The 25,233-nt window shown below is 34.4% G+C and overlaps 1 protein-coding gene across 3 annotated transcripts in view; it reads left to right on the forward strand.

Annotated features, from left to right (window-relative positions):
* The first annotated feature begins 2,378 nt into the window (after window positions 1-2,378).
* Window positions 2,379-25,233, forward strand: part of Ask1 (apoptotic signal-regulating kinase 1) — a 78,762-nt gene continuing 55,907 nt past the window's right edge. For all 3 annotated transcript variants that reach the window (XM_072538546.1, XM_072538547.1, XM_072538548.1), the window contains exons 1-5: window positions 2,379-2,677; window positions 2,764-2,972; window positions 3,025-3,219; window positions 20,361-20,509; window positions 21,285-21,621. In XM_072538546.1, coding sequence (XP_072394647.1) covers window positions 2,635-2,677; window positions 2,764-2,972; window positions 3,025-3,219; window positions 20,361-20,509; window positions 21,285-21,621 — 933 coding nt within the window. In that variant the 5' untranslated portion in view covers window positions 2,379-2,634. The remainder of the gene's footprint in view (window positions 2,678-2,763; window positions 2,973-3,024; window positions 3,220-20,360; window positions 20,510-21,284; window positions 21,622-25,233) is intronic.

Raw genomic sequence — 25,233 nt, forward strand, 5'->3', positions numbered from 1 at the left:
ATAAGGGTGGAAATTGCTTCCCGTTAAGTAGGTTCATTGCATAATAAATTCTGCGGGAATATGGTAGGTTGAATTTTGAAGAATCATTAGCCATGGATATGTCTAAAATAGTATGCTAGAAGTCCTTTTATTTGTTTGGTTGTCTGAAAATACAATTTGTATATACTCCAAACTCCATACTCCAATACAGACAACAAATAGAGTAGTAAAAATGGCAAGTGACGGCTTCCCCAATAGGAAGACCATCAGTAGGAGGACCACGGAAACGATGGAACGACAACTTACTGGAGGCAAATTGAAAAACAGACAGAGTCATGTCTACATAAAATGAAAAACAAGAAGAAAAAGAACTTTTCAGTATCACACTCTTGTCAGAAATTTCAATCCAGGTTGGTCGACCCGTATCTTTTTCTATCGTGGTAAGAATTGGTGCAATATCATCATCTGCAAGTTGTTCAGCACGAATAATTGTGGAACTTCAATGCTCTCCTGGTCCAATTTGGGTCCTTATACAATTGACTATACCTAATGATTTTTAACCATCGACTAACCTGTCCTTCGGGGTTCTTGAATTGGAGGATCCATTGGAGAGAGGCGTGATCGGTATGAATAAGGAACTTTCGTCCATATAGAAACTTATGGAAGTGTTCCAATGTTTTCACCATAGCCAGTAATTCTCTTCGTATTATACAATAATTTCTTTAAGCTTTGGAGAGGACTTTACTAAAGTATCCAATAACACGTTCTGTTCCATCGATGTTTTGCGAAAGAACGCCACTAGAACCCACGTTTCTAATATCAGTATCGACTACGAAACTTGCTTTGGAATGTGGTAATGACAATATTGGTGCAGTAGTGAGGGAGTCTTTCAGTCTATCAAAAGCTTTTTGGCACTGTTCATTCCAGTGTCAAACTGTTGGTCTGCTTCCGTTAGCTTATGTAAAGGTTTTGTAATGCCAATAAATCCTCCTACAAAGCGACGATAGTAAACCCACAAAGGATCTTAATTGATGCTTGTGTACAGAAACTGGCCAGCTCTTAACAGTTTTTATTTTCTCAGGATTCTTACTCACTTTCTCAGATGAAAACACATGTCCAAGGAAGGTCACTTGCGTTTGCAATAACTGATCTTTCTTGGGATTTAATTTTAGATTCGCAATTCTTTGAAAACACTGGTAAGATTATGGAGATATTCGTCAAAAGTTTGGCTATAAACAATTACGTCATCTAAGTAGATGACACAAATCTTTCAATGTAATCTCTTCAACGTTCAAACACGGGTGGCTGGGGCATCACAGAGACCAAAAGGTAGGACAGTGAATTGCCATAAATCTTGACCAGTCAAAAACGCTATCTTAGCTTTGTCTGCTGGCCCCATCTCCACTTGCCAATATCCACTTTTCAAATATAATGTAAAAAACCATTCATTTTTTATAGCAAATCAATTTTTTTAATCGATTATTATTATTATGATACCTGTACGAAAAAGAACAACGAAGCGCTGTTGTTATGGAATACAATGTAAGAGTGATACAGGCTCTAAATCATTTAAAGACACGACATATATTATTTTATAAATTTTCTCAAACCATTATTTGTTTATTAAATAACAATATTTATTTAAAAATATTTGTTTATAAATTTATAAACGTATGACGTATAATATATAATATATTATATAAATCTGTCTGTACGAAAAACATGGCGGCTGATGAAAAGTCCTATATCGACATTTATTTTGTTAATCTCGTTAATCCTAGGTTCCTTTATTATACGTATGTCGCCATCTATTAGTTATATTGCGATTTAAAATTAAAATCGAAAATAAATTCTGTCGAAAAAAATCAAAAATCATAATAGTAAAGGAAGTTGTGGGTTTTGCACTGAAACAACGGAAGTTTGCACTTTAGCCATTTTGCATTTGATAAATTTTAATGTCAGTTCGTGACATATATGTCATTGTATTTGGCAATTTAAGCTTTGTTTAAAAATCATTTAAAAACATTAAATTTTTATTGATTACTTAATTGATTTAAATTAAAAAATTGTAAACGGTAATTTAGCTTAATATGCATGTCAGTATATGCAAGTGGTTAAAATTCCAACCATAGATATATTTATTGCACATACCACACTATGTAGGTTTTTTTTCGATGGCTATAATTTATATTTTATTTAGTTATATTTAATCAAATAAAACTGATCTAAAGAATCTTAAATTATTTATTATCCTATCGAACGTTCAACGTACTTAAGCTCGACGCATGGCATAAAACGAGAAATTAGCACAGAGTATTTATGCTAGTAGTTGTTGCTCTGTGAATGTTAGTGGCATAGAACAAGTATCACTTTTGACAAATGTCATTCGTTATGTCAACAAGAATTATTTTGTCCTATCCAATTATGCAAGTTTATTATTATTTATAACTTCAATTGAAACTTAATAAAATGAAATTAAATTTGATAAAGAACATCCATTTATACAATTTATATTCAGGAGGGAGTTATTGAAAGAAGCTAAGTGAACGACAACAGGTCTTATCTGGATTATCTTCTGCATATGGCAAATCAGATATCACTGTTTACATTCAAATACTGATAGTCTGCACTTTATTTCTGCAATATAAAACAAACATGCCTATTCCACCAATAACAACCGTCTTGGAAACTGAAACAGGTATGGAAATATGATTCATTAAAACAACAAAATGTTATGTCATACAATCTTGCTGTATAATATTGTTAAAATAAACATTTTTGTAGAATGTCGCAGCATAACAGACAGTGTTGGATCACATTCTGATATATCTGGGACTACAGTACACACTGGCAGCACAATGACCAAGAGTCAGATGGATGTTGTTTGTGTTATAGATATTATCCAAAATGAAAATATCTTACAAAGAAAAAAGGCATTGGAGGAAATTAAACAAGCTTGTCTTCAAGTAGGGGCAAATTTTAATCATCTCCAGGTAATAATATTAACAGCTAATACAACAAAGTCCTAATAATGTTTTCTTGTAGTTTGAAAAACTAGATTTTGGAGAAGCTAATGTTGTGAGCAGCTTTTATAATGCAGATGTTGTTATCATTGACTTATCTTTCCCAGCACAACAAAGTACCCTATTTTACCATCTTGGGGTACGAGAAAGTTTCAATATGAAACAGAATATTTTGGTATATAATGACATTGATCCTGATGTTACCTTAAAATTAAAGGTAAGCATTTATTTGTGATTATGTAAAGTAATGGTGATTTTACAATCTCCGAAATATAATAATAATACCAAGAATTACCCATAGTTTTTAAAATTTAAGAACATAAACTCTAGATATTTAATAAACAGTTTACTTCATTTTAAATCAGATCTGAATAAATTTTAAGTACAATTCGAGAATGTATAATTGAAAATAATATACATTATTGTTGATAAAAGGAAAATAATGTGTTACGCTAAAGTTATAATAGCTTTTTTGATATCTTTGTAGCTATTAATAAAATAAATGAAACAGCAAATTATATCAAGAAAACTTATAAACCTAGAGATACATTGTTGAATTATTTAACAGTTCTATTGACACATTTCATTTTTGGTAGTCAAATATTGACACTGGTATTTTAGATGTACATCTTAAGTTTCATATAAAAATCATAAACCATCAACAAAACAATAGTGCAGACATATTTAGCTAGGAGTATCTAGTAGACATTAAACAGAATATTTAAAAATTGGAGGAAATACCACAGATCTGAGGCTTGAAAACGCAGTCATAAAAGGCTGCAACCAGTATAAATATCTAGGAAGCATCATATCAGCAGATGGCAGAGTTAAGATAGATGTACAAAACCAAATAACCCAAGGGAAAAAATGCATCCGAATACTAAATTCATTACTGTGGTCTAATAAAATAAAGATGCATATCAAACTTCGCGTATACAGAGCAATTGTAGAACCAATTACCACATATGGTGCCGAATGTTGGACGATGACAAAGAATGAACGAGATAAAGTAGACGTTGTGGAAATGGATTATCTTAGAAGGTCATGTCGAGTATCGAGAATGGAAAGAATCAGGAATGAGGAAATACGAAACCGTATAGGAATTAGAGATACTCTTTCAGATAGAATACAAGGAAGGCAATTACAATGGTATGGTCACTTGATGAGAATGGAGGAGGAGCGGTGGCCAAAGAAAGCCTTAATGTATGTTCCGCCAGAACGAAGAAAAAGGGGAAGACCACCAAATTCCTGGAGAAGAGAAATTACAAAAACAATGCAATTTAGAGGCTTAGAAGAGGGAGATTGGAGAGATAGGAAAAGATGGAGGCTGAAATGCTGGAAGCGGCAATCGCCGTAGGACCCCCGTTATATGATGATCTAGTACACATTCTTGCAATTCCTGGCTTTATGTATAATTTGTAGTATTTAACTTCTTTTTTTCTTAAGCCATTTTCTGTCATATCATGTTCTACTTCATCCACTAACCTTATTCTTATCTTCCATTTGTGTAACCTTCTGGCTCAAGTGTTAGTGTCAAAGACTACTTACATAGCCAAGACTGATAGCTTTATAGCGTATGTGATTCGAAGCATGGCAGCAGCTCAGTTAAATTAGGAATTGAAAAATTTATGGTGTCTATGTGGGGTCTCAAACCTGAGGCAGCTGGCTGGTGAGCTAGTACCATAGTCATTGACCTACAGCTGCCACTAACTAGTACATTAGTTAAAATAAGTAAAGTTTTTAGAGTTATAAAAAAAATAATTAACCTGAAATTAAAAGTGAAACTGGAACAAAACTATGAAGTGGAGATATCCAGGAGTGGCTAGTATACCTATTGAATACAAAGCATGTGGTGTTCGTATATATCAAGGTATAAAAAAATGCTTATTAAAAGCTTAAAACTTTTATTTTAAAGAAGATCTTTTCGAAATTGAATCATTCCATCATCAGTTTAATAAAAAGTTGTTAAAAACATTGTTTGGCCACAGAAAAACATTGGAAGGACATCAGTAACAAAAAACAATCCTCATGGAATTTACAAAGGTAAATGCAATAGACTGTTAACTTCGTTAAAAGTGTTTTATGTGTATAAAACAATTACTTATAATTTTAAAAGAGAGTTAAACTTAAACCTTTTTTTCTCATTATCAATATTTAGTCACTTGTACCCCTTGGCTTCTAGGCTCCTCAAATATGCTCTAGGTATTCCACTCAAAACATGCTATCTAAACATTTCCATTTTCCATAACACTTCCTTATATCTTTCTGTGTTCTTTAGACATTTGGTTTATTTCTTCATGTTCTACTGTTGTGCAAATATAATGACAGTGTTTAGAAATTTTATTGCTTGAAGCTTAAATTCTGATGTTATAGTTTGTGGATACATATCATTAGAAACTTGCACAAATTCAAAATTTAGAGAGTATGTACTTCAAAGGTGCATATGTATTCATATGAATTCCATAGTACAAATGTGAAAAGTAGTTGTGAAATGTTGTTTAACAGACGCTACTTGAAATGTAAATGGTTTCTTCCAACTGTTTACTTAAAAAGCCATATTTAATATGTGCTGCTTTAGAAATCTCTTCCAAAGTTCCAAAGTAGTTTTTGTTCCAGTTAGTGTGGATTGTGAGTTGTATGTGAGAACGTCACATACAACTTTGTCTTACTCCTTTTTTTTTATTCAGAAATCTTCCGGTTCATTGACATTTTGAAGACCTAATTTTGCTGTTTGGTTCCCTTGTAGATATTTTATCATTAGTTTGTGTTTTACGTCGGATGCTTTCTCATAATCGATGAAACAGTGGAAAACATCCTCATCAAACATCCTTGTACGAGGGTGGATTGATATAAAACTAGCCTTTGATAGAAAAAACAAGTTTTTTGGAATTAAATCGATTTATTTCTCAACATAGTCCACTTTTAGCTCGATACACTTAGTAAGACGATGTTCCAATTTTTTTACTCCATCCGAATAGTACTTTTGCTCGAGCTCTTCAAAATAGGCCGAAGTTTCAGAGACGACTTCATCATTTGTTGCGAAACGGCCTACTCCGAGCCATTTTTTTAGGTTTGGAAACAGGAAAAAATCGCTGACGGTAAGATCTGGGGAATACGGTGGGTGTTCAACCAATTCATAGCCCAATTCGTGTAATTTTGCCATGGCGACGGCCGATCGGTGAGCCGGTGCATTGTCTTGGCGAAAGAGCACTTTTTTGCGTTCCAAACCGGGGCGTTTTCGACGCAATTCGGCAACGAATCGGTCCAATGATGCTGCGTAGTACTCACCATTGATTGTTTTTCCTTTTTCCAAGTAGTCGATGTGGATGATGCCCTTTGCAACCCAGAAAACAGTTGCCATCAATTTGTCGGCCGAATGTACACTCTTTGCCTTCTTCGGCGACCCTTCGCCGCGTTTGCGCCACTGTTTCGACTGTTCTTTGTTTTCCGGTGTGTAATAATGCACCCAGGTTTCGTCAACGGTGATCATCATCATAAGTGGCTCGACAATCCGTTGTGGATCTTGGCCTGCTCACAAAGAAGTCGCCACTCCTGTCGATTCCTGGCAACTTCCCTCCATGTTCTAACCCTTAGAATCTGTAGGTCTTCTTCCACATCATCAATCCATCTCATTCGTGGTTATCCTCTGCTTCTTGTGCCGTCAACGGTGATAAATAGGCGAAAAAAATCCTTTGGATCGCGCCGTATCATTGCCAAAAGCGTCTCCGAAGTGGTCACACGTTTTTGCATTTGATCGATTGTCAGCAAACGCGGCACCCGTCGCGCGGATAGCTTTTTAATGCCCAAATGATGGTGAACAATGTTGTGTACGCATTCGTAGGAAATGTTTAGGACCTCTATTAACTCGGGGAGCTTAATTCGACGATCTGCCATAATCATGTCATGGACTTTGTTGATCATTTCCGGCGTGGTGACTTCATTTGACTCATCATCAAAAACACTCGTACGACCACGAACAAATCCAGCTTTCCAAAATTTTACTGTTGCTAACGAATGTGCAATCTCACCATAAACTTCGTCCAGGTCGGCTTTGATTTGCACATTCGTTTTACCCTTTTTGTGGAGGAACTTAATCACCGAACGATACGAAAACACAAAATTTGCTTGCTTTTGACGGCTGTAAAAACCAAACTAATTGTTTTTAAAACTTAAAATTTTGACAGGTGTCATGTCGTGAATGGCAAATGTCAACACCGAAACCAATTCGGTATCAAGTAGCACCATCTATCAAAGGCTAGTTTAATATCAATCTATTATCGTATACACTAGGTAATTAAAGAGAGGGTTTTAGAAATATCATTCTGTAAAAAAAGAGCAAAGAGCAAAGTTAAGAGAGCAATCAAGACATTGAAGAACAAAAAAGCCAAAGGACCCGGAGGAATACCAAACGAACTAATTAAAAACGGAACGGAAAAGTTATTTCGCATGCTACATAGAATGTTCGAAAGAGGACTAAATGGAGAAGAAATACCTGCGGAATGGACACAAGCATACATCACATCCATACATAAGAAAGGAAACAGGAAAAAATGTGAAAACTATAGAGGAATTAGTATAATATCGTCGGTAGGTAGACTTTACGGGAAAATTATTAAAGAAAAACTAGAAACTGAAATAATAGGAAAAATTGGAGAAGGCCAAGCAGGGTTCACAGTAGGAAAATCATGCCTAGATCATACGTACACATTAGAACAACTGATAGAGAAGAAAATGGCAAAAGGTAGACCGGTCCATCTGGCCTTTGTTGATCTAAAGAAAGCATATGACTCAATACCTAGAGTCAAATTATGGGAAGCAATGAATGATCTCGGAATCCGACAAACACTAATAAAAGCAGTTAAAGCACTATACAAAGAAAACAAAGTAGCTATTAAATGTGGAAATAAAGCCTACAATCCATTTAAGACGACAAAAGGACTTCTACAAGGCTGTGCTACGTCCCCTACTCTGTTTAAAATATTCTTGGAAAAGACACTCAAACCATGGAGGAGAAAGTGCGAAGGAATGGGCATACCAGTAAGAGACGAATACCTATACACCTTAAGTTTTGCCGACGATCAAGTAGTCATCGCACAAGATGAAGAAGATCTCAGCTTTATGCTCAGAAAACTAGAAGAAGAATATAAAAACAACGGAATGGAAATAAACTTAGAGAAAACCGAATACCTAACAACAGAAAACAAGGATATGAGAAACCTAGAGATAGACGAGGGAAGACAAATAAATGGAACATATAAATTCAAGTATTTAGGAACCATAATATCGAACCAGGGAACAACAGAAGAAGTTATAAACAACAGACTGAGACAAACAAGAAACTGTATAAGACAACTAAACTCAGTGTTGTGGGATAACAACATTACGATAAAGACAAAAAAGAGAATATATAACACCCTGACAAGAAGTATCCTGACTTATGGGTCCGAAAACTGGACAATAAACAAGAGAAATAGAGGTAGAATAAGAGCAGTAGAAATGGAGTTCCTGAGGAGAAGCTGTAGACTTACAAAAAGAGACAGAATTGAAAACGCAGAGATTAAGCGGAGAATGGGAGTGCAATCAGACATAATCGACTATATAGAGGAGAAGAGACTATCCTGGTACGGCCACGTCAGAAGAGCGGACAGAGGACGCTGGATAAACAAAATCACAGAATGGAGCCCGATTGGAAGAAGAAAGAGAGGAAGACCCCGAAGGTCATTCAGAGATGAAATCGACGAGGCTATGGAGAAAAGAACCCTGCGAGATGGAGACTGGAATGACAGGGAAAATTGGAGAAAACGGTTGAGTGAAGGAAGACAGTGAAAACTGTGGAAATCCTTAGTAGTAGTAGTAAAAAAAGAACTTTAGATAAATTTAAATGATTTACTCAAACATTTTGTGTATGCCAGTTGACCGTAATGGTATTCAGAACAATAAATGTGCAATTAATTACAATATAAATTATTTATTTTAATCATTAAATTTCTGTTATGTGTTGCTAATATGCTAATAAAAGAAAAATTTATAATGCACTGTATTAACATCATTACAGACAACTTTATTTACGGACCAATTATTGTATTGTTATATTTTTATGTCGCTTTGTTTATTGTATTCATTTTAATTTTAGTATTATTGTTCTATGGCCCATGTGCAATACGAGATAAAATATTTAGGTTAAGGTATGCTGCTTCTTAGAATTAATTTATTCACCTATTTTGTGATTTTTTATTAAATATTGTACTATTATTAATTGTACTTTGTTATAGTACTAGATCCCACCGCTATATCACTACGTTCATAAAGTAGTTAATCAAACTCACATTTTTACGTACATTTGGGGGCGTTCAAATATTATATAACGCAATTTTTGAAGATTTTTGACCCCTCCCCGTTTTACAAGACCCCCCTGCACCAACCTAAATGTTACGAACACCCAAGTGAGCATTTTTATCTAAAAGTAACAATTATGTTGCGAAAATTACCGGAAAGTCGGTAAAATAACTTTGTTATTGTTTTAATCGTATTTGCGATAATAGTAAATAAAACAAGAGATTTCTCGCAAGAAGAACTCGCAATAATAAACTTTTACTGATAATCTTACAATTTTTTTATGTTTTCCCTACTCCATTCTTACATATAAATGGAGTGGGCCTAATTATGAATAATAAAATCGCCAACTGTGTCAGTCACTTTGTACCTGTATCAGAAAGGATGCTCCTAGTTCAGCTAAACACAACTCCCATAAAAACAAACATTATTCAAGTATACGCTCCTACAGCGGACGCCCCAGAAGAAATCATAGAAGAATTTTACAATGACCTTACTAATATTGTCAAAAGGATTCGGAAAAACGAAATAACACTAATAATGGGAGACTTTAATGCCAAAGTTGGCAAAGGACAAAGTGGAAATTTAGTGGGATCCTTTGGTCTAGGGGAACGTAATGAACGCGGAGACCGTTTGATTGAATTTGCAACTGAAGAACAGCTCGTAGTGACAAACACCTTTTATGATCTTCCTCCAAGACGACTATATACGTGGAAATCTCCCCAGGATACTCCAGATCACACAGTACGAAATCAAATAGACTATATTCTTATTAACAAACGATTTAGAAACTCTATAACATCTGTTAAAGCGTACCCGGGATCCGACATAAATTCGGACCACAATCCACTTATCGCCAAAATGAAACTTAGTTTAAAGAAAGTTCAAAGACCAAAAATTAAGAAGTACGATATTAACCAACTGAAAAATAAAACAGTAAAGGAAAAGGTACAAAAACGCCTAAAAGAAAAAACGTGGGCTCGTACAGAAAAACCATGGGCCCATACAGAAACAGATAACACAGATGTAGAACTAGAAAATTTGCACAAAGTAAATCAAGAAATAACAGAGAAATACTTAAAACCTGAAAGAACAAATAAAAAGGAATGGATGACGGAGGAGATTCTATGTATGATGGAAGACAGAAGAAACGCTAAAGATAATAAGAATTACTACAACAACATAAATAACGAAATAAAAAGGGCTATTAAAATAGCAAAAGAAAATTGGTTTAGCTCGAAGTGTACAGAGATAGAGTCATTACAACAAAAATATGATTCATTTAACCTCCATAAAAAGATTAAAGAAGCGGCAGGCTTATATAAACTCAAGAACACTGGATTCCTGACAGATAATCAGGGAAACATAGTACTGGAAATAGAGCATAAAAGAGATATTTGGATTAAATACGTAGAAAAAACTTTTGAAGATATACGAAGTAACACTGGTATTACAACAAACACCAATTGCGAATCTGGACCACCATTTACAGTCGAAGAAGTAAAATATGCCATCAAAAGCACCAAAGATGGTAAAGCAGTAGGCCCTGATAATTTTCACTCAGAATTCTTAAAACTTATGGACTATGATGGCATAAAATGGTTGACAAATATATTTAACAGTATATATGATACGGGCGTGGTTCCCCAAGAGTGGTTAGTGTCAACTTTTATAAATCTTCCAAAAAAACCTAATGCGAGAAAGTGCGAAGACTATAGAATTATAAGCCTTATGAGCCATTTACTTAAAACATTTCTAAAGGTCATTCACAAAAGAATATATACAAAATGTGAGGAACAACTAACAAGAACACAATTCGGATTTCGTGATGCTCTGGGAACACGGGAGGCCCTTTTTGCTGTACAGGTGCTATTTCAGAGATGCAGGGATGTGAATTGTGACATATACGTATGCTTTATAGATTACCAGAAGGCATTTGACAGAGTAAAACATGACAAATTAATGACTCTAATGCAAGAAATTGGAATTGACAACAAAGATCTTAGAATTATCAGAAACATTTACTACAATCAAACGGCCAAAATCAAAATAGAAGATCAGTTAACTGATAAAATTGCAATAGAACGTGGAGTACGACAGGGCTGTATTTTGTCTCCATTGTTGTTCAACATTTATTCTGAATGGGTATTTAAGGAAGCTTTAGACGGTTGTGCGAAAGGAATACTAATAAATGGTGAATGGTTGAATAACATTAGATATGCAGATGACACTATAGTTTTTGCCGATAATCTGAATGACTTACAGATATTAACAAATCGCATAACAGAAGTCAGCAACAGATACGGACTAGCTCTTAACATAAAGAAAACTAAATTTATGACAATTAGTAAAAAACCAATACTAAACGCTCAACTTACAATCAACCAACAGAATATCGAAAGAGTCGAGCAATATACATATCTAGGCACCAATTTAAATAGCCAATGGGACCACTCAACAGAAATTAAACAGCGAATAATAAAAGCAAAAGCAGCATTCGTTAGAATGAGAATCATTTTCAACAGTCGAGACATATCATTAAAAACAAAATGCCGTCTATTGAACTGCTACATATTCACAGTTCTGCTCTACGGAATGGAAGCATGGACACTGACTGTTGCATCTATGAATCGGCTCGAAGCTTTCGAAATGTGGTGTTATAGGCGCATCTTACGTATATCCTGGGTTGACAGAGTTACTAATGTGGAGGTCCTGCGTAGAATGGGGAAAGAATGTGAAATTCTCATGACCGTCAAAACTAAAAAGTTGGAATATCTAGGACATGTAATGAGAAATCCAGAACGTTACGGCCTTCTCCAGCTGATTCTCCAAGGGAAAGTGAATGGTAAGAGAGGACCGGGAAGAAGACGCATTTCCTGGCTTCAAAATTTGCGAAAGTGGTATAACACGACTACCACTGAACTGTTCCGCGCTGCAATAAATAAAGTAAAGATAGCCGTGATGATCGCCAACATCCGGAACGGATAGGCACTTTAAGAAGAAGAAGATTCTTACATACATTTTTGGCTTCATTCCTTATGGTTTTTCTCAGGCAAGCGGGCAAAAATATGCGACGAATACAGGTTAATTAGTCTGATGAGACACAAAGTGAAAATTTTTCTTCTCATTATTTATGAAAGAATATAAAGTCATTGCGAAAGAGATCTAGATGGAAACCAGTTTGGATTTAGGAATGCCCTGGGTACACGTGAGGCACTTTTTGACTTAAATGTACTCCTCCAAAAATGCGACTAACATAAGGCGTTTATGTGTCTTTCATCACTTACAAAAAGGCTTTTGATAGGATACAGCATGGAACGCTTTTGAACATATTAAGAAACAAAGGCATTGATGGTAGAGACCTACGTATCATATAAAACTTGTAATGGCAGCAAAAAGTAGTCGTACGAGTCGATAGTCGATTAACCAGCGAATGTTACATTCAAAGAGGGATACATTCTATCCCCGCTGTTATTTGATATCTACTCGTATATAATTTTCAAACAGACTTTCCAAGATAATGACTTTGGAGTGAAAATCACTGGGGAACTGATCAATAATCTTAGATACGCTGACGACATTGTTATTTTATGCGACAGTCTCCAGAGCCTTTAAGGGTTATTGGATTGCGTAAATACAAGAAAAGAAATGGGTCTAAAAATGAATGCTTTTATGACAAAATGTATGATATTTACTCGCCAATCTCACGACAATGCTTCCCTACAGATAGATCACCAAAACATTGAGAGAGTTACTTACTTTAAATATCTGAGATGCTACATTATAGACCAACTAGACCCAAGTATAGAATCGCCTAGAAGAATGCTCCGAATACCCTGTACAGCGATGCATACCAACGAAGCTGTGTTAAATTGAGCAATAATACCGTTCGTGATTTGCTGAAAACTTTAAAATAAGAAAACTTTATACCTATGGCATGTTCTTAAAGGAGACCGGTACAGGATCCTCAGCTTATTACGAAAGGTAAAATCGATGGCCGCAGAGAAATAGGAAGAAAGCAGATATCATGGCTCAAAAACATTCTCAATTGGACAGGAATACGCACTGCCGAACAACTATTCCGATTAGCTGAAGACCGTAAACAACTCTCCAATGTAATTGCCAACGTTAGGGGACCTAATAACGAAGAAGACATAACAGACATATTAAGCTTATGCTCCATTATTCAGGCATTTGTTCGTCAGATCAAATTTTGCAGACTATACTTTGCTCGACGCTTAAATTAAAAAGAACTTCCTTAAAAATCATACAGGTATACGCTCCAACAAGGTACCTACAGCGATGAAGATATTGAACATTTTTACGAAGACATAACAACAGCTATGGAAGAAAAGAAATCAAAATTAACGCTAATAATCGGGGACTTCAATGCCAAAATAGGAGAACAACTATGTAAAGAAGAAGACAAAGTAGGACACCATGGATACGGCAAAAGAAATGATAGAGGACACACATTGATGAATTACTTGGAGGAGAAGCAAATGAATTACTTGGAGGAGAAGCAACTATGTATATGTAATGAATACATTCTTTAAGAAAAAAAAAACCCAAAGAAAATGGACATGGATTACTCCCAATGGTGAACATAAAAACGAAATTGATTATATTCTTTCAACGCAAAAATCCATGGTTAAAGACGTACAGCCCTAAATCGCTTCTGAACTGGTAGCGACCATAGACTAGTCCGAGCCAAGCTGATCATTGAAAATAATCAGAAATTAGACATAGAAAAACTAAAACAAGAAAAACAGACGTACGAAGAGAGAATAAAGGAAATATTGCCGACCAAGGAAAGTATAGAAGACAAACATATCGGTGAAATAAACATGATATTTACTGAAACTCTAATGGAAGTGGGTAAAGAAATAGCACAGACAACAACAAAAAAAGAAAGTTTCATATCCCAGGTAACAAAGGTTCTTATGTACACAAGAACATTACTAGAACAAGGGGACAGAAATAAAATGGAATATAAAGAAATAAACAAAACTATTAGATAAAATATCAAGAAGTGTAAACGGAGATTACAGGAAGAAAAAATAAACAAAACAATCGAAAAAAATAAAAACATGAAGTGCTTAAAACAGAACCTGGGAAACATACAAATTAATAGCATAAAAAACAAAGAAGGAGTGGAGACCAACAATATAAAAGAAATTGTACAGACGACGCACGAATATTATACAAATCTCTATAAAACAGAACAAAAACCAACCCAAGAAATCCGTAATCAGTTACAACTGAAAATAAAGAACGTTAACTCTGACCTACAACCAGAAATCAGTAAAAATGAATGAGTTTAATAACTTTACATTTTCCTGTAAACAAAATGTCGTTTTAGATGATGTGAAAAAATATTGTTCTTTTGAATACGCCGTTTATCCACAGACTGTTGGTGTAATAATAGAATTTGATACTGAAAAATATAATTGGGAGTGTAAAATAAAACTTAAACATTTTTAATAATTATTTGGTTATGACAGTATCATTAGATATATCTCGAGTGTTCTAATTGTTTGCCATAATTATGTCAAAACTCTCATCTTATTTTGCTATCTGGGTATGTAAATATTGATTGATTAACGCGGAATCACAATTCGCAATATTAAAGTTTATTTGCATACTTTTAAGGTACGCCGACTCCTTACCGTCCGTAGTTGTCTGTTGTGATATTTGCACATCTTTATTATTTTTTGATATACCTTATATTTTCTGCTTTTGTCTTCCTGTTGAATCTTTCTGTTGTGATATTGTTATTTAAATCATCCTCGAATTTATTATTGCAATTTCATAATCGTTTCTTGTGTTCTATTAGCATTTTCTAAAGCTATGATTCCATTTTCTAAACTGTATAATGCTATAAATGGGAGGCAATATATATGTCGCGAAAATATATATGCAACGAAATGGGAATTTTCATACTAAAGACTGTTTAATATACAACTCCGGTAACCAAGACGGAGTCCTGGAACAACTCGACGGAAAATCCTGATCTTTCTCCTTCTGTCCGATCGCGTCGTGATATTACAACTAAATACAAACATCAGAAAAATGAACATAATGCATAAGTATATGCACCAACAGCGGTATATAATATAATCTAATATTCAAATCTTGAATATGTTGCTATGTGAGTCCATTTCAAATAGGTCTTCTTCTTGTGGTGCCTATCAGCTACTAGCATGGCAATTCTAACTTTATTAACCGCAGCGCGAAATAGTCCTGAAGTGGTCAAGGAAAACCATTTTCGTAAGTTCTGAAGCCAAGATATTCTTCTTCTTCCTGGTCCCCTTTTTCCGTAGACCTTTCCCTGTAATATAAGTTGCAGCGGGTTATATCTATGATCGTTTCGCATTATATGTCCAAGATATTCTAGCTTGAGTTGTTTCACTGTGGATATAATTTCACATGTTTTATCCATCCGACGTAGAACCTCAATGTTTGTTATTCGGTCCACCCAGGAGATCCTCAGTATCCGTCTATAACACCACATCTCAAACGCCTCGAGTTTTCCCATGGATGCCTCGGTCTAGATGTCTAGTGTCCATGATTCAATCCCATAGAGCATCATTGTAAATATGTAGCATCTCAATAAACGGATTTTCGTTTTTAAGGGTAGGTCGTGACTCTTAAATATCTTGCTCATTCTGACAAATGCTGACCTGGCTTTTTCAATTCTTTGTTTTATCTCAACTGAGTGGTCCCATTGGTCGTTTATGGTGGTTCCTAAATAGTAGTAACGGGACACTTGGAGTATTTGTTGCTGATCTACCAGTAATTGACTAGGTGGAATATGCTTCTTACTGATGACCATGTACTTTGTTTTCTTGATGTTAAAATCAAGCCCGTATTCTTGACTGATTCTCCACAATTGCGTTACTAGTGTCTGTAAACCTTCTAAACTGTCTGCAAAGAGGATGGTGTCGTCTGCATATCTGATGTTATTCAGGCGCTCACCATTTATGAGAATACCCTCTTCGATATGCTCTAAGGCGTGGCTTATGACGTTAAATAATGGGGGAGAGAGAATGCAGCCCTGCCGTACTCCTCTCTTTATTGCAACTTCTTCTGTTAGTTGGTCTTTCATCCGAATGGTTGCTGATTGGTTGTAGTGTATATTCTTGATTACTCGAAGGTCTTTGTTATCCAGATCAGTTGCCTTTAATATATCCATGAGCTTATCGTGCTTGATTCTGTCGAAAGCTTTTTGGTAGTCGATAAAGCATACATAAATATCGTAGTTGACGTCTCTGCACCTTTGAAATAATACCTGAACCGCGAACAAGGCTTCTCTTGTACCTAACGCATCCCTGAATCCAAACTGCGTTCGTGAGATCTGTGACTCGCATTTCTGATAAATTCTTCTGTGTATTATTTTTAAGAAGGTCTTAAGAATGTGGCTCATTAGACTGATAATACGATGCTCTTCGCATTTTTTTGCATTAGATCTTTTAGGTATAGCAATAAATGTAGATTTTAACCAGCTCTCTGGGATTTTTTCCGAGTCATAGATTTTATTGAACGTTGTCGTAAACCATTTTACTCCTTCGTCTTCCATGATTTTTAGAAATTCTGAATGAAAGTTGTCGTGCCCTGGTGCTTTGCCTGCTTTGGTTACTTTAATTGCGGCTTTGACTTCCTCTTGAGTGATTGGTGGTCCTGTGTCGTATTCCATAATTATATGGTTGTTATATCGTCGTCATCGAATGTCTTCTCAACGTATCTTTATTATATATTATTTGTTTGTTCAATGTCTATTACCGGGTCGCCATGATTATCAGTCATATGTCCTGATCTCTTGGGTTTGTACATTCCTGCTACCTTTTACCTTCTTGTGGAGATTAAACGAGTCATGTCTACTTTCCAATGATACGCATATTCGCATAATATAATTTAATAACCGGTCGTTGGTGCTAGTATAAATTGATTGTAAGTAAGTCTTATTCTTATTTCTGTTTACCTATTTAATCTGATATTGTTGATATTCCTCTTCGGAAGTCATACACTACTCACTGTAGGACAATCTTACACTCCTTCAATCTAACTTATAATAGTACACTAAATAATGTTATAATAATACACTTAATACATAGAGTACATAGTATACTTAATATTATTTCTGTGTTTTGACAACAACAGTTTAAAAGCAGAAAAAATTTTGCAAATTAGACAGCAAATGCAAATAGAATACTTAATTGAAAGATTAAACAGCTTGATGATGTCAATGATTATTATGGAAAGGCCTTGTACAGCCACTAAAAATAAATCCTTTTTTAAAACATTTATATCTTAAGGTTTATATTATACAATATGTAACAGCATGTGTGATTATTTTATAAAAATATAAGATACTCTAGTCTAGTAAACAGTGTTATCTATATAAGGTTTATTGACAAAAAGGTAAATACGTTTTTGAAAAATAGTCACTTCCTTGAAAATTGTTTACCTAAATATTTACAATACATAGTTGATTGTAAATATGATTAAACAGTAGATACTCAGTTTACTATTTTTACTGGGAATAAGCCACAATTTTACTTTAAAATAAGTTTAATGCTTCAAAATAAACTTATTTTAAAGTAAAACTGCAGAACAACATTAAACAATAGCTCTAATAAAAAATGTTGACATTGCTATATTAAAGATATTTTATATGAAACCGGATAGACATAACAGACGACGACTTGGCAAATGAAAAGAAAAGAATTATGAATTTTGACTTGGAATAAACAGAAGGAGGTTTACTTTCCAAATGGACATACTAGTTCGTACCGAAACGAAAAAGAAACGCAGTGAACATATACATTTATACAGTGGTGTGAATAAGGACCACAGAGCAACGGCAGGCGTTTATTTACTGATAAAAAAATTAGCCAGCAGTATCAAAGACTAAATAAATCAAAAATAAAACGACGACACGATTGCTGCTAAAGACGAGCACGATGTAAAACTTCGTCACCTCTTAGATACTATTAACAGAAAAGCCATTTTTCTGTTGGGAGATTTCAACGGATACACAGGATTTTGAACTAACGCCATTGTAGGACCGAATGGAGAGAAGGAGATAAATAACAATGGAGATAGGCTTAGAGATGATCATAAATCCTATTTTGGATTCTCTAATTTGTTTGGCCTATATAGGATCGGGGGCAGTCTGCACAATGAATTTCTTAAACTCCGTAGTGTTAATTTGGAATGTTGTCTTTGATTGATCGGACAAGAGATGAAAGTTTTTGTTCATCATCATCATGCAACCTCTTCGGTCCACTGCTGGACATAGGTCTCTCCCATTTTTCGCCACTCTTCACGGTTCTGTGAAGAGTGGCACCCATTTCTTGGATATTCGTCTAATGTCGTCCATCCAGCGTGTTGGTGGTCGTTCTCTGCTGCGTTTGTCTTCTCGTGGGCTCCAGTCAATTAGTTTTCTGGTCCATCTTGTGTCTTTCAGTCTCGCTATGTGACCTGCCCAATTCCATTTCAGCTTGGCTATATGTTCGACGACATCACTGATACCTGTTCTTTTCGTTAAGTCTTGATTCCTTATTTTGCCTTTTTTTGTCACACCTAGAATTGATCTTTTCATGCGCGTTTGTGCCACTCGCATTTTTAGTGCTGTTGTTTTTATGAGCGTGAGAGTTTCTACTCCGTATGTCATAATAGGAAGAACGCATTGGTCAAATATCTTCCGTTTAATAGCTATCGGGATGTTGCTCTTAAAGATAGCTCTTAGTGAAACATACGCCGCCCAAGCCAGTGTTATTCGTCGTTAGAATTCGCAGGTCTAGTTGTCCTTGCCTATTCTGATTTCATGACTAAGATATATGTACTTTTCTGTCAATTCTACCACTTGATTTTTGATTATTAGGTGTGCGCTGGGAACTAAATTTGTCATAAATTTTGTCTTACCGATGTTCATTTTTAGACCTATTGTTGAAGATACGTTTTCTAATTCTTGTACCATTTGTTGTGCTTCACCCAGATCTTCGGTAATAAGTACTATGTCGTGGGCAAAACGTAGATGATTGAGATGATGACACCTTTGATGTAAGGTGTCGAAAAAAGTTTTCCAAAACAACTCGAATATATGTCCTACATAAGAACTCGATTAAAATTCAACTGACCCAGGAACTGAAGGGAAACGACTTGTGTTCTCTGAATAGGTTCTGGAGCAGTTGGAAACTTATATTCATTTTCATCGAAAAATCATCTTTAGCGATAAGGCCCAGTTTTGGAGGAACGGCTATGTCAACAAACAAAGCTGCCGAATTTGGACCGATAACAATCCAGATGAGAACCAAGAGCGTTCAGTGCGTCCCGAAAAATTCATTGTTTGGTATGCATTCTAGGCTGACGGCGTCATTGGTCCATATTTCTTTGAGAAGGACGTTGGCCAAACGGGCAGTTGGTCAACGGCGATCACTATAGGTCGATGATTATCAACTTCTTTTGGTCTGAATTGAATGCTATGAACACTAACGGAAAGTGCCACATAAAACATGCTGTACGAGCGATTTGAGGGTCTGGTCATCTCACGTGGAGATAATGTGAACTGGCCACCGAGATTGTGCGGTTTGATCCCGTTACCCGTTAGACTCTTTCTTGTGGGGTTTTCTTGTGTCGCAGATCTATCCGAATAAGCCACAAACCATAGCGGCCCTCAAAGAGAACATAGTCCATGCCATCGGTCAATTTCAGCCTAATTTTTGCGCCAGAGTTATTGTACATTGGACATTTCGGATACCCAGAAAAGCCGCAGTGGACATTTGAACGATGCTATATTTGAACGATGCTATATTATAAATTTGCAATTTGTTTTAACGAATTTGCCTTAAAAACATACATATATCAACTTTTTTTCCACTTAAACTAATGTTTAATATTCAAACAAAAACCAATTATTCTCAAAATTTGCCAGTTGTGTCTATTAGAGCACTATGTATAATATGGAGGCTATATTAACGGTAGATGATTAAATGTATTAAAAATCGCTTTATTTTGTTTCAGTTATCTTGTAGTAGTTACTCATTTATCTCATATAAATTATCCGAGAATTCGTGCCTTACTACTTGCCCTAGTGGTCGAGTGGATGAACCTATTGATTTTCTGCATCAGAAATTGAAAAAGTTGTTACAAGATGTAGAAGTACAAACAAAGTAAGTATTCATTTAATTACGTATAAACCGCATGCCTAGAAAATCGTTTAACTAATTAGAATTTTTCATGTGTTATTCATATTCTTGCTGATCGCCATAACGTACAATATATACACGAATGGGCACTTAATGGAATAACCACATACCTAGAATGGGGAAAACCCATGTGGTCAAAATAGCAAGAGACAAATCAAAAATCGGCAGAAGAAGTATCGGACTTCCATAGAGGTATTAATCCGCCAATGAACAAGCAGAATTGCTTATAAAGAGGAGGAAAAAGTAGAAAGTAGAAAAAAAATTGTATGATACTAGAGAGCTAAGAAAAAATAGGTAGATTCACCAACGGGATTTACCAAGTATTAGATTCACCAACAATATCAAATATATTATTCTTAAAGCATGTTAGTGATGTGACCTCAATCCAAGAGTACAACAACATTTTTCAGAATTTCACATTTCACACCAAAATATGGCTGTTTGTCTACAAGATCGAGGCCAAGAAAGTCAACTCGAAACGTCAATACAAATAATGTAAAATGTATTATATAGATTATATTATATCTCATTACAATCAATTGTGGTTTAACCCCATTTAAAACAATATTAAAAAAGATATATTATTGGCTATTTTATTTAATTTTATTATCTTTACTAATTAGTATCTTAGATATTCACAGAAATAAAGAGTTATTTCCATCATGCAAATTTACATAATAATTGACTTATATTATGTCTTGTAATTACTTGTATATTATTTTTAAATTGAATTTTTTAGAGCCCACATGAAAGAAAAATTTCTTTCTGACTTGAAGAAGCTGAAAGAACAAAAAAATGGAGAGGAATTAAATGAAGCGCTTCTATTAATGAGGAAACGTCTTGATGATCCGAATGTTCTTTCTGGAGAAGTCATATTAAACATGTTATTTTGCTTTCGTGATATTCAAGAATATGACGCTATGATACACTTAGTTGAAGACCTCAGGAAAGTTCCTACAGCTAGAAAGTACCTGAATTCATATATTATGTTTCTCTATGCTTTTGCCTTAAATAGAAGGAAAAAGGACGGTGATCGAAAGAACGCTCTTGCGGTTTGTGAAGAGTCTCTTAAAAGTGTAAGTTTAATTTTTAACAAAATACGAAATAATGTATTAAATTTTTTTATCTGTTTTGTGGACTACTTGAATAGTTTAGCTATATATGTTTTCTCATTTCATAAATTAAAGATCTTCTTATTGCAAGGCCTACTTTCGAAGGTTGGTGATCCAAATGTCAATTGTAGCTTCGAAACTGCTGCACGAAATGATATTTTGCCCTGTACTTTACCATCTAATATGATTCCGAGTGATTCATATCCTTCACCTCTCAACACATGACCCAAGTATTGTATTTTCCTCACGTTGATCGTGCTTAGCAGATCGTGCTTATTTTTGTTTACTTATGCGTCGAAGTATATCATCGTTGGTAACTTTTGATATCCATGGAATTCTCAGCATTCGTCTATATATACACTTTTTTTTACATCTTTAAAGAGAAGAAGGAAAATCTGCATACAGACACCTGTGACTCACACAGGTAGTGTTGGGTTCCTAATACCCTTACGAAGCTGTGCCAGGGCGAGTTGCCCAAGGGATTTAGGCCTTTGACATTTCATCCCGTCACCACTTCCAGACGGTCGGCGTTCAACTAAAAATCTCTCCTCTGACACACCAGACATCAGGATGGAAGGGTCGGTTAAGGCTAACATCTCTCCTGATGCCCTGGTATCACCCGATTCCCATTCTTTCTCCGACACATTCATCGAGGAAACCACACCCACACGAACCACCAAAGACTTTCTACCCCTTGCCTTAGTGAGGCTGTCATCTCTCTCGCGTCGTCTGTCTCTCATTCACTCTTATTTCGGCCTGCGACAGTCCGAACCCCACTAAGGTGCTACTCGCTTATTTTAGAATTCTGTTGCTATCATCCCTCATCATTTTGTGCACCATTTCTCTCACTGAATCAAACATTCTGCAGTTACACTCTCTTTCATGCGCCCAACGCTCACAGTCTATATATACACTGCCGAGCATAAAAATAGGGTCACCGCGTAATTTGAATTTATTTTGGAAATTATTATTCTTTTTTAACTATTTTCAGTTGTAACATGGTTTTACTAACGTATTGCTTTAAAAAAACGTTTTTTTCCTTCAAAGTTTATTGAAAGTGAAATGATCAAGTTTTCTTTGATATACTGAATATAGAAAACGAACAATTTTAATTTGATATGCTTTTTGTTAAAATAAAAGAAATTTTAAGAACTTTATAGCGAGTATTCCCTCTTCTGGCAGTGATAACGGCTTGCAAATGACGCGGCATTCTTTGTATCAGATTTTTGATCACATTCCATTCCTGCAACAATATGTCGCGAAGCTCTCTTGAATTTCTGGGGGCCAGCACATACTTCTTAAACGTCTCTTCATTTCATTGCAAACATGTTTTATTGGATTGATATCTGGACTGCGAGCAGGCCAAACAAATCGTGTGATTTGAACCTCTTCAAGATACTCAGAAACTATCCGTGCAGTGTGCGGCCTGTTCTTTGTATCTTACGGCAACATTTTGTTCGTGATTATTTCTTGGCTATTATCTTGGGAATATATATATATATATATATATATATATATATATATATACATATATATATATATATATATATATATATATATATATATATATATATATATATATATAACTGTTTTGGATGGGTTGGAGTCAATAATAGGGCTATTGGTTAACTATTTTTTTTTTATTCTCGAGCTTTCAATTGTGTTTACAATTATTATCAAGAGCTAAAAAAGACAAAATACTTACAAGGTTGAACTAAAAAGAAAAAACAATTTTTGTTAACTTACCAAATAAAAATTAGTTTGGTAAGTAAAAATCACTGCTTACATCTTCAAAATATTTAATACAAAAATGTTTTTATCTAATAAATGTTTCTCTTAAAAATTTTTATAATTTTGAAAACATTTTTTTAATATAAGAATAATTGAATTTATAAATAAGTTCAAATAGCAACCAATTACAAATATCCTCAATGTCATAAATGCCAACATAAAATTTTTATTTTTGACAATTATATTGCCAAAAGTAAAACTTCGTTTAAACATTCTTTTTTGTTTAGTAACAAAAAGAAGAAGATTTATTCACCGTTGACAGATGTCTGAAAGAATGTGACAGATATATGGAGAATTAAATATGACATTTTACAAGTTTTATATATAAATCATAAAGAAAGAATATAATTATAAATTTTGCTTAAATTTTGAATTTCAGATCTTTTGTTTAAACTCTTATCATTTTTGCTAATACAAACCATTTCCAAAAAAGTCCTTTTAAATTTATTACTTTCACTACATAAAATTTTAATGTTATCAAAATCCATAATATGGTCTTTATCGATTACATGTTCTGCCAAAGCACAAGATGGTTTTTTAATTCTGCAATCACTTTTGTGAGAAATAATACGATTTGAAAGATTTCTTCCGGTCTCACCAACATATTCAGCCTCACACTGAGTACAACTAATGCTGTATACTAAATTCGTTTTTTCAAATTTGTCTATAGGATATTTAGTTTTAGAATATAAAGATGAAATAGTTTTGATGTTCTGGGTTGCTATTTTTATATTGTCAATAACCTTTAGTGTTTGTATTAATTTAGGTGTTAATGATGGTATAAAAGGTAGTGAATGATAATAGATGTTCTGATTGTTAGATACAATGTTTTGAGATTGAGCAAAAAATGGTGTTAAATTATTTATATTACCAATATTAGAAAAAAGCATCCTATGTAGCATATCTGGAGGATAAGAGTTTTCAATTAGAATATTTTTTAATAACTGAAGATCTTCCTGTAGATAATCTGGATGAGAAAGTTTTAAAACACGTTCTTTTAATGCTGTTATAAGGTTCATTTTCATCTTATTTGGATGGTGAGAGTAATAGCTTATAAATCTATTACTACATATGGGTTTTCTGAACCATCTGGTTTTCAACATATTGTATGTATTTCTTACAATTCTCATGTCAAGGAATGGTAGAGAATTATCTACCTCTTCCTCAACTGTGAATTGTATATGTTGATTATGACTGTTGAAAATGTTGACTGTTTCATGAATTTTGTGATTAGGAAGTGCCAAAACTAAATCATCTACATATCTCTTAATAAAAGGAATGAAAAAAGTGCAATTACTGATACAATCACTGGATGATGTTAATATAATAAATAAAATGAAGAACTTAGATTAAAAGCTACTGTGGAATAACTGGAAATGAAATATTAGATAAATTGGCAAAAAACGCGGTGACACAAGGAGTATTAACTCATTATCTTTGTACATCTAGGAATATAGAATCAGACATATTCAAAGAGCCTAAGAAAGAATCGAAAGAAAGCTATATTAATGAGAATATAAATACAGGAAACCATTACAGAGCAATCAGAAACCATATTACATATAAATCTTGGTTTTCTAAAATGGAGTCTACAAAGGATATGACAAGAACTATACGCAGAATGAAATTTAACACTGTCTTACACAATCATTAAAATTAATCTAGCTATAGTCTACAATATACTTGTGGTCAGATGGGTAATCTACAACATGAAATTTTGGACTGTTCTCTTATATCTAATAAGGTTAATAATTCTTTAAATTCGCTGTATTCTTTGACTGATGT

This window comes from Diabrotica undecimpunctata, chromosome 7 (assembly GCF_040954645.1).
Source record: "Diabrotica undecimpunctata isolate CICGRU chromosome 7, icDiaUnde3, whole genome shotgun sequence".
NCBI lineage: Eukaryota > Metazoa > Arthropoda > Insecta > Coleoptera > Chrysomelidae > Diabrotica > Diabrotica undecimpunctata.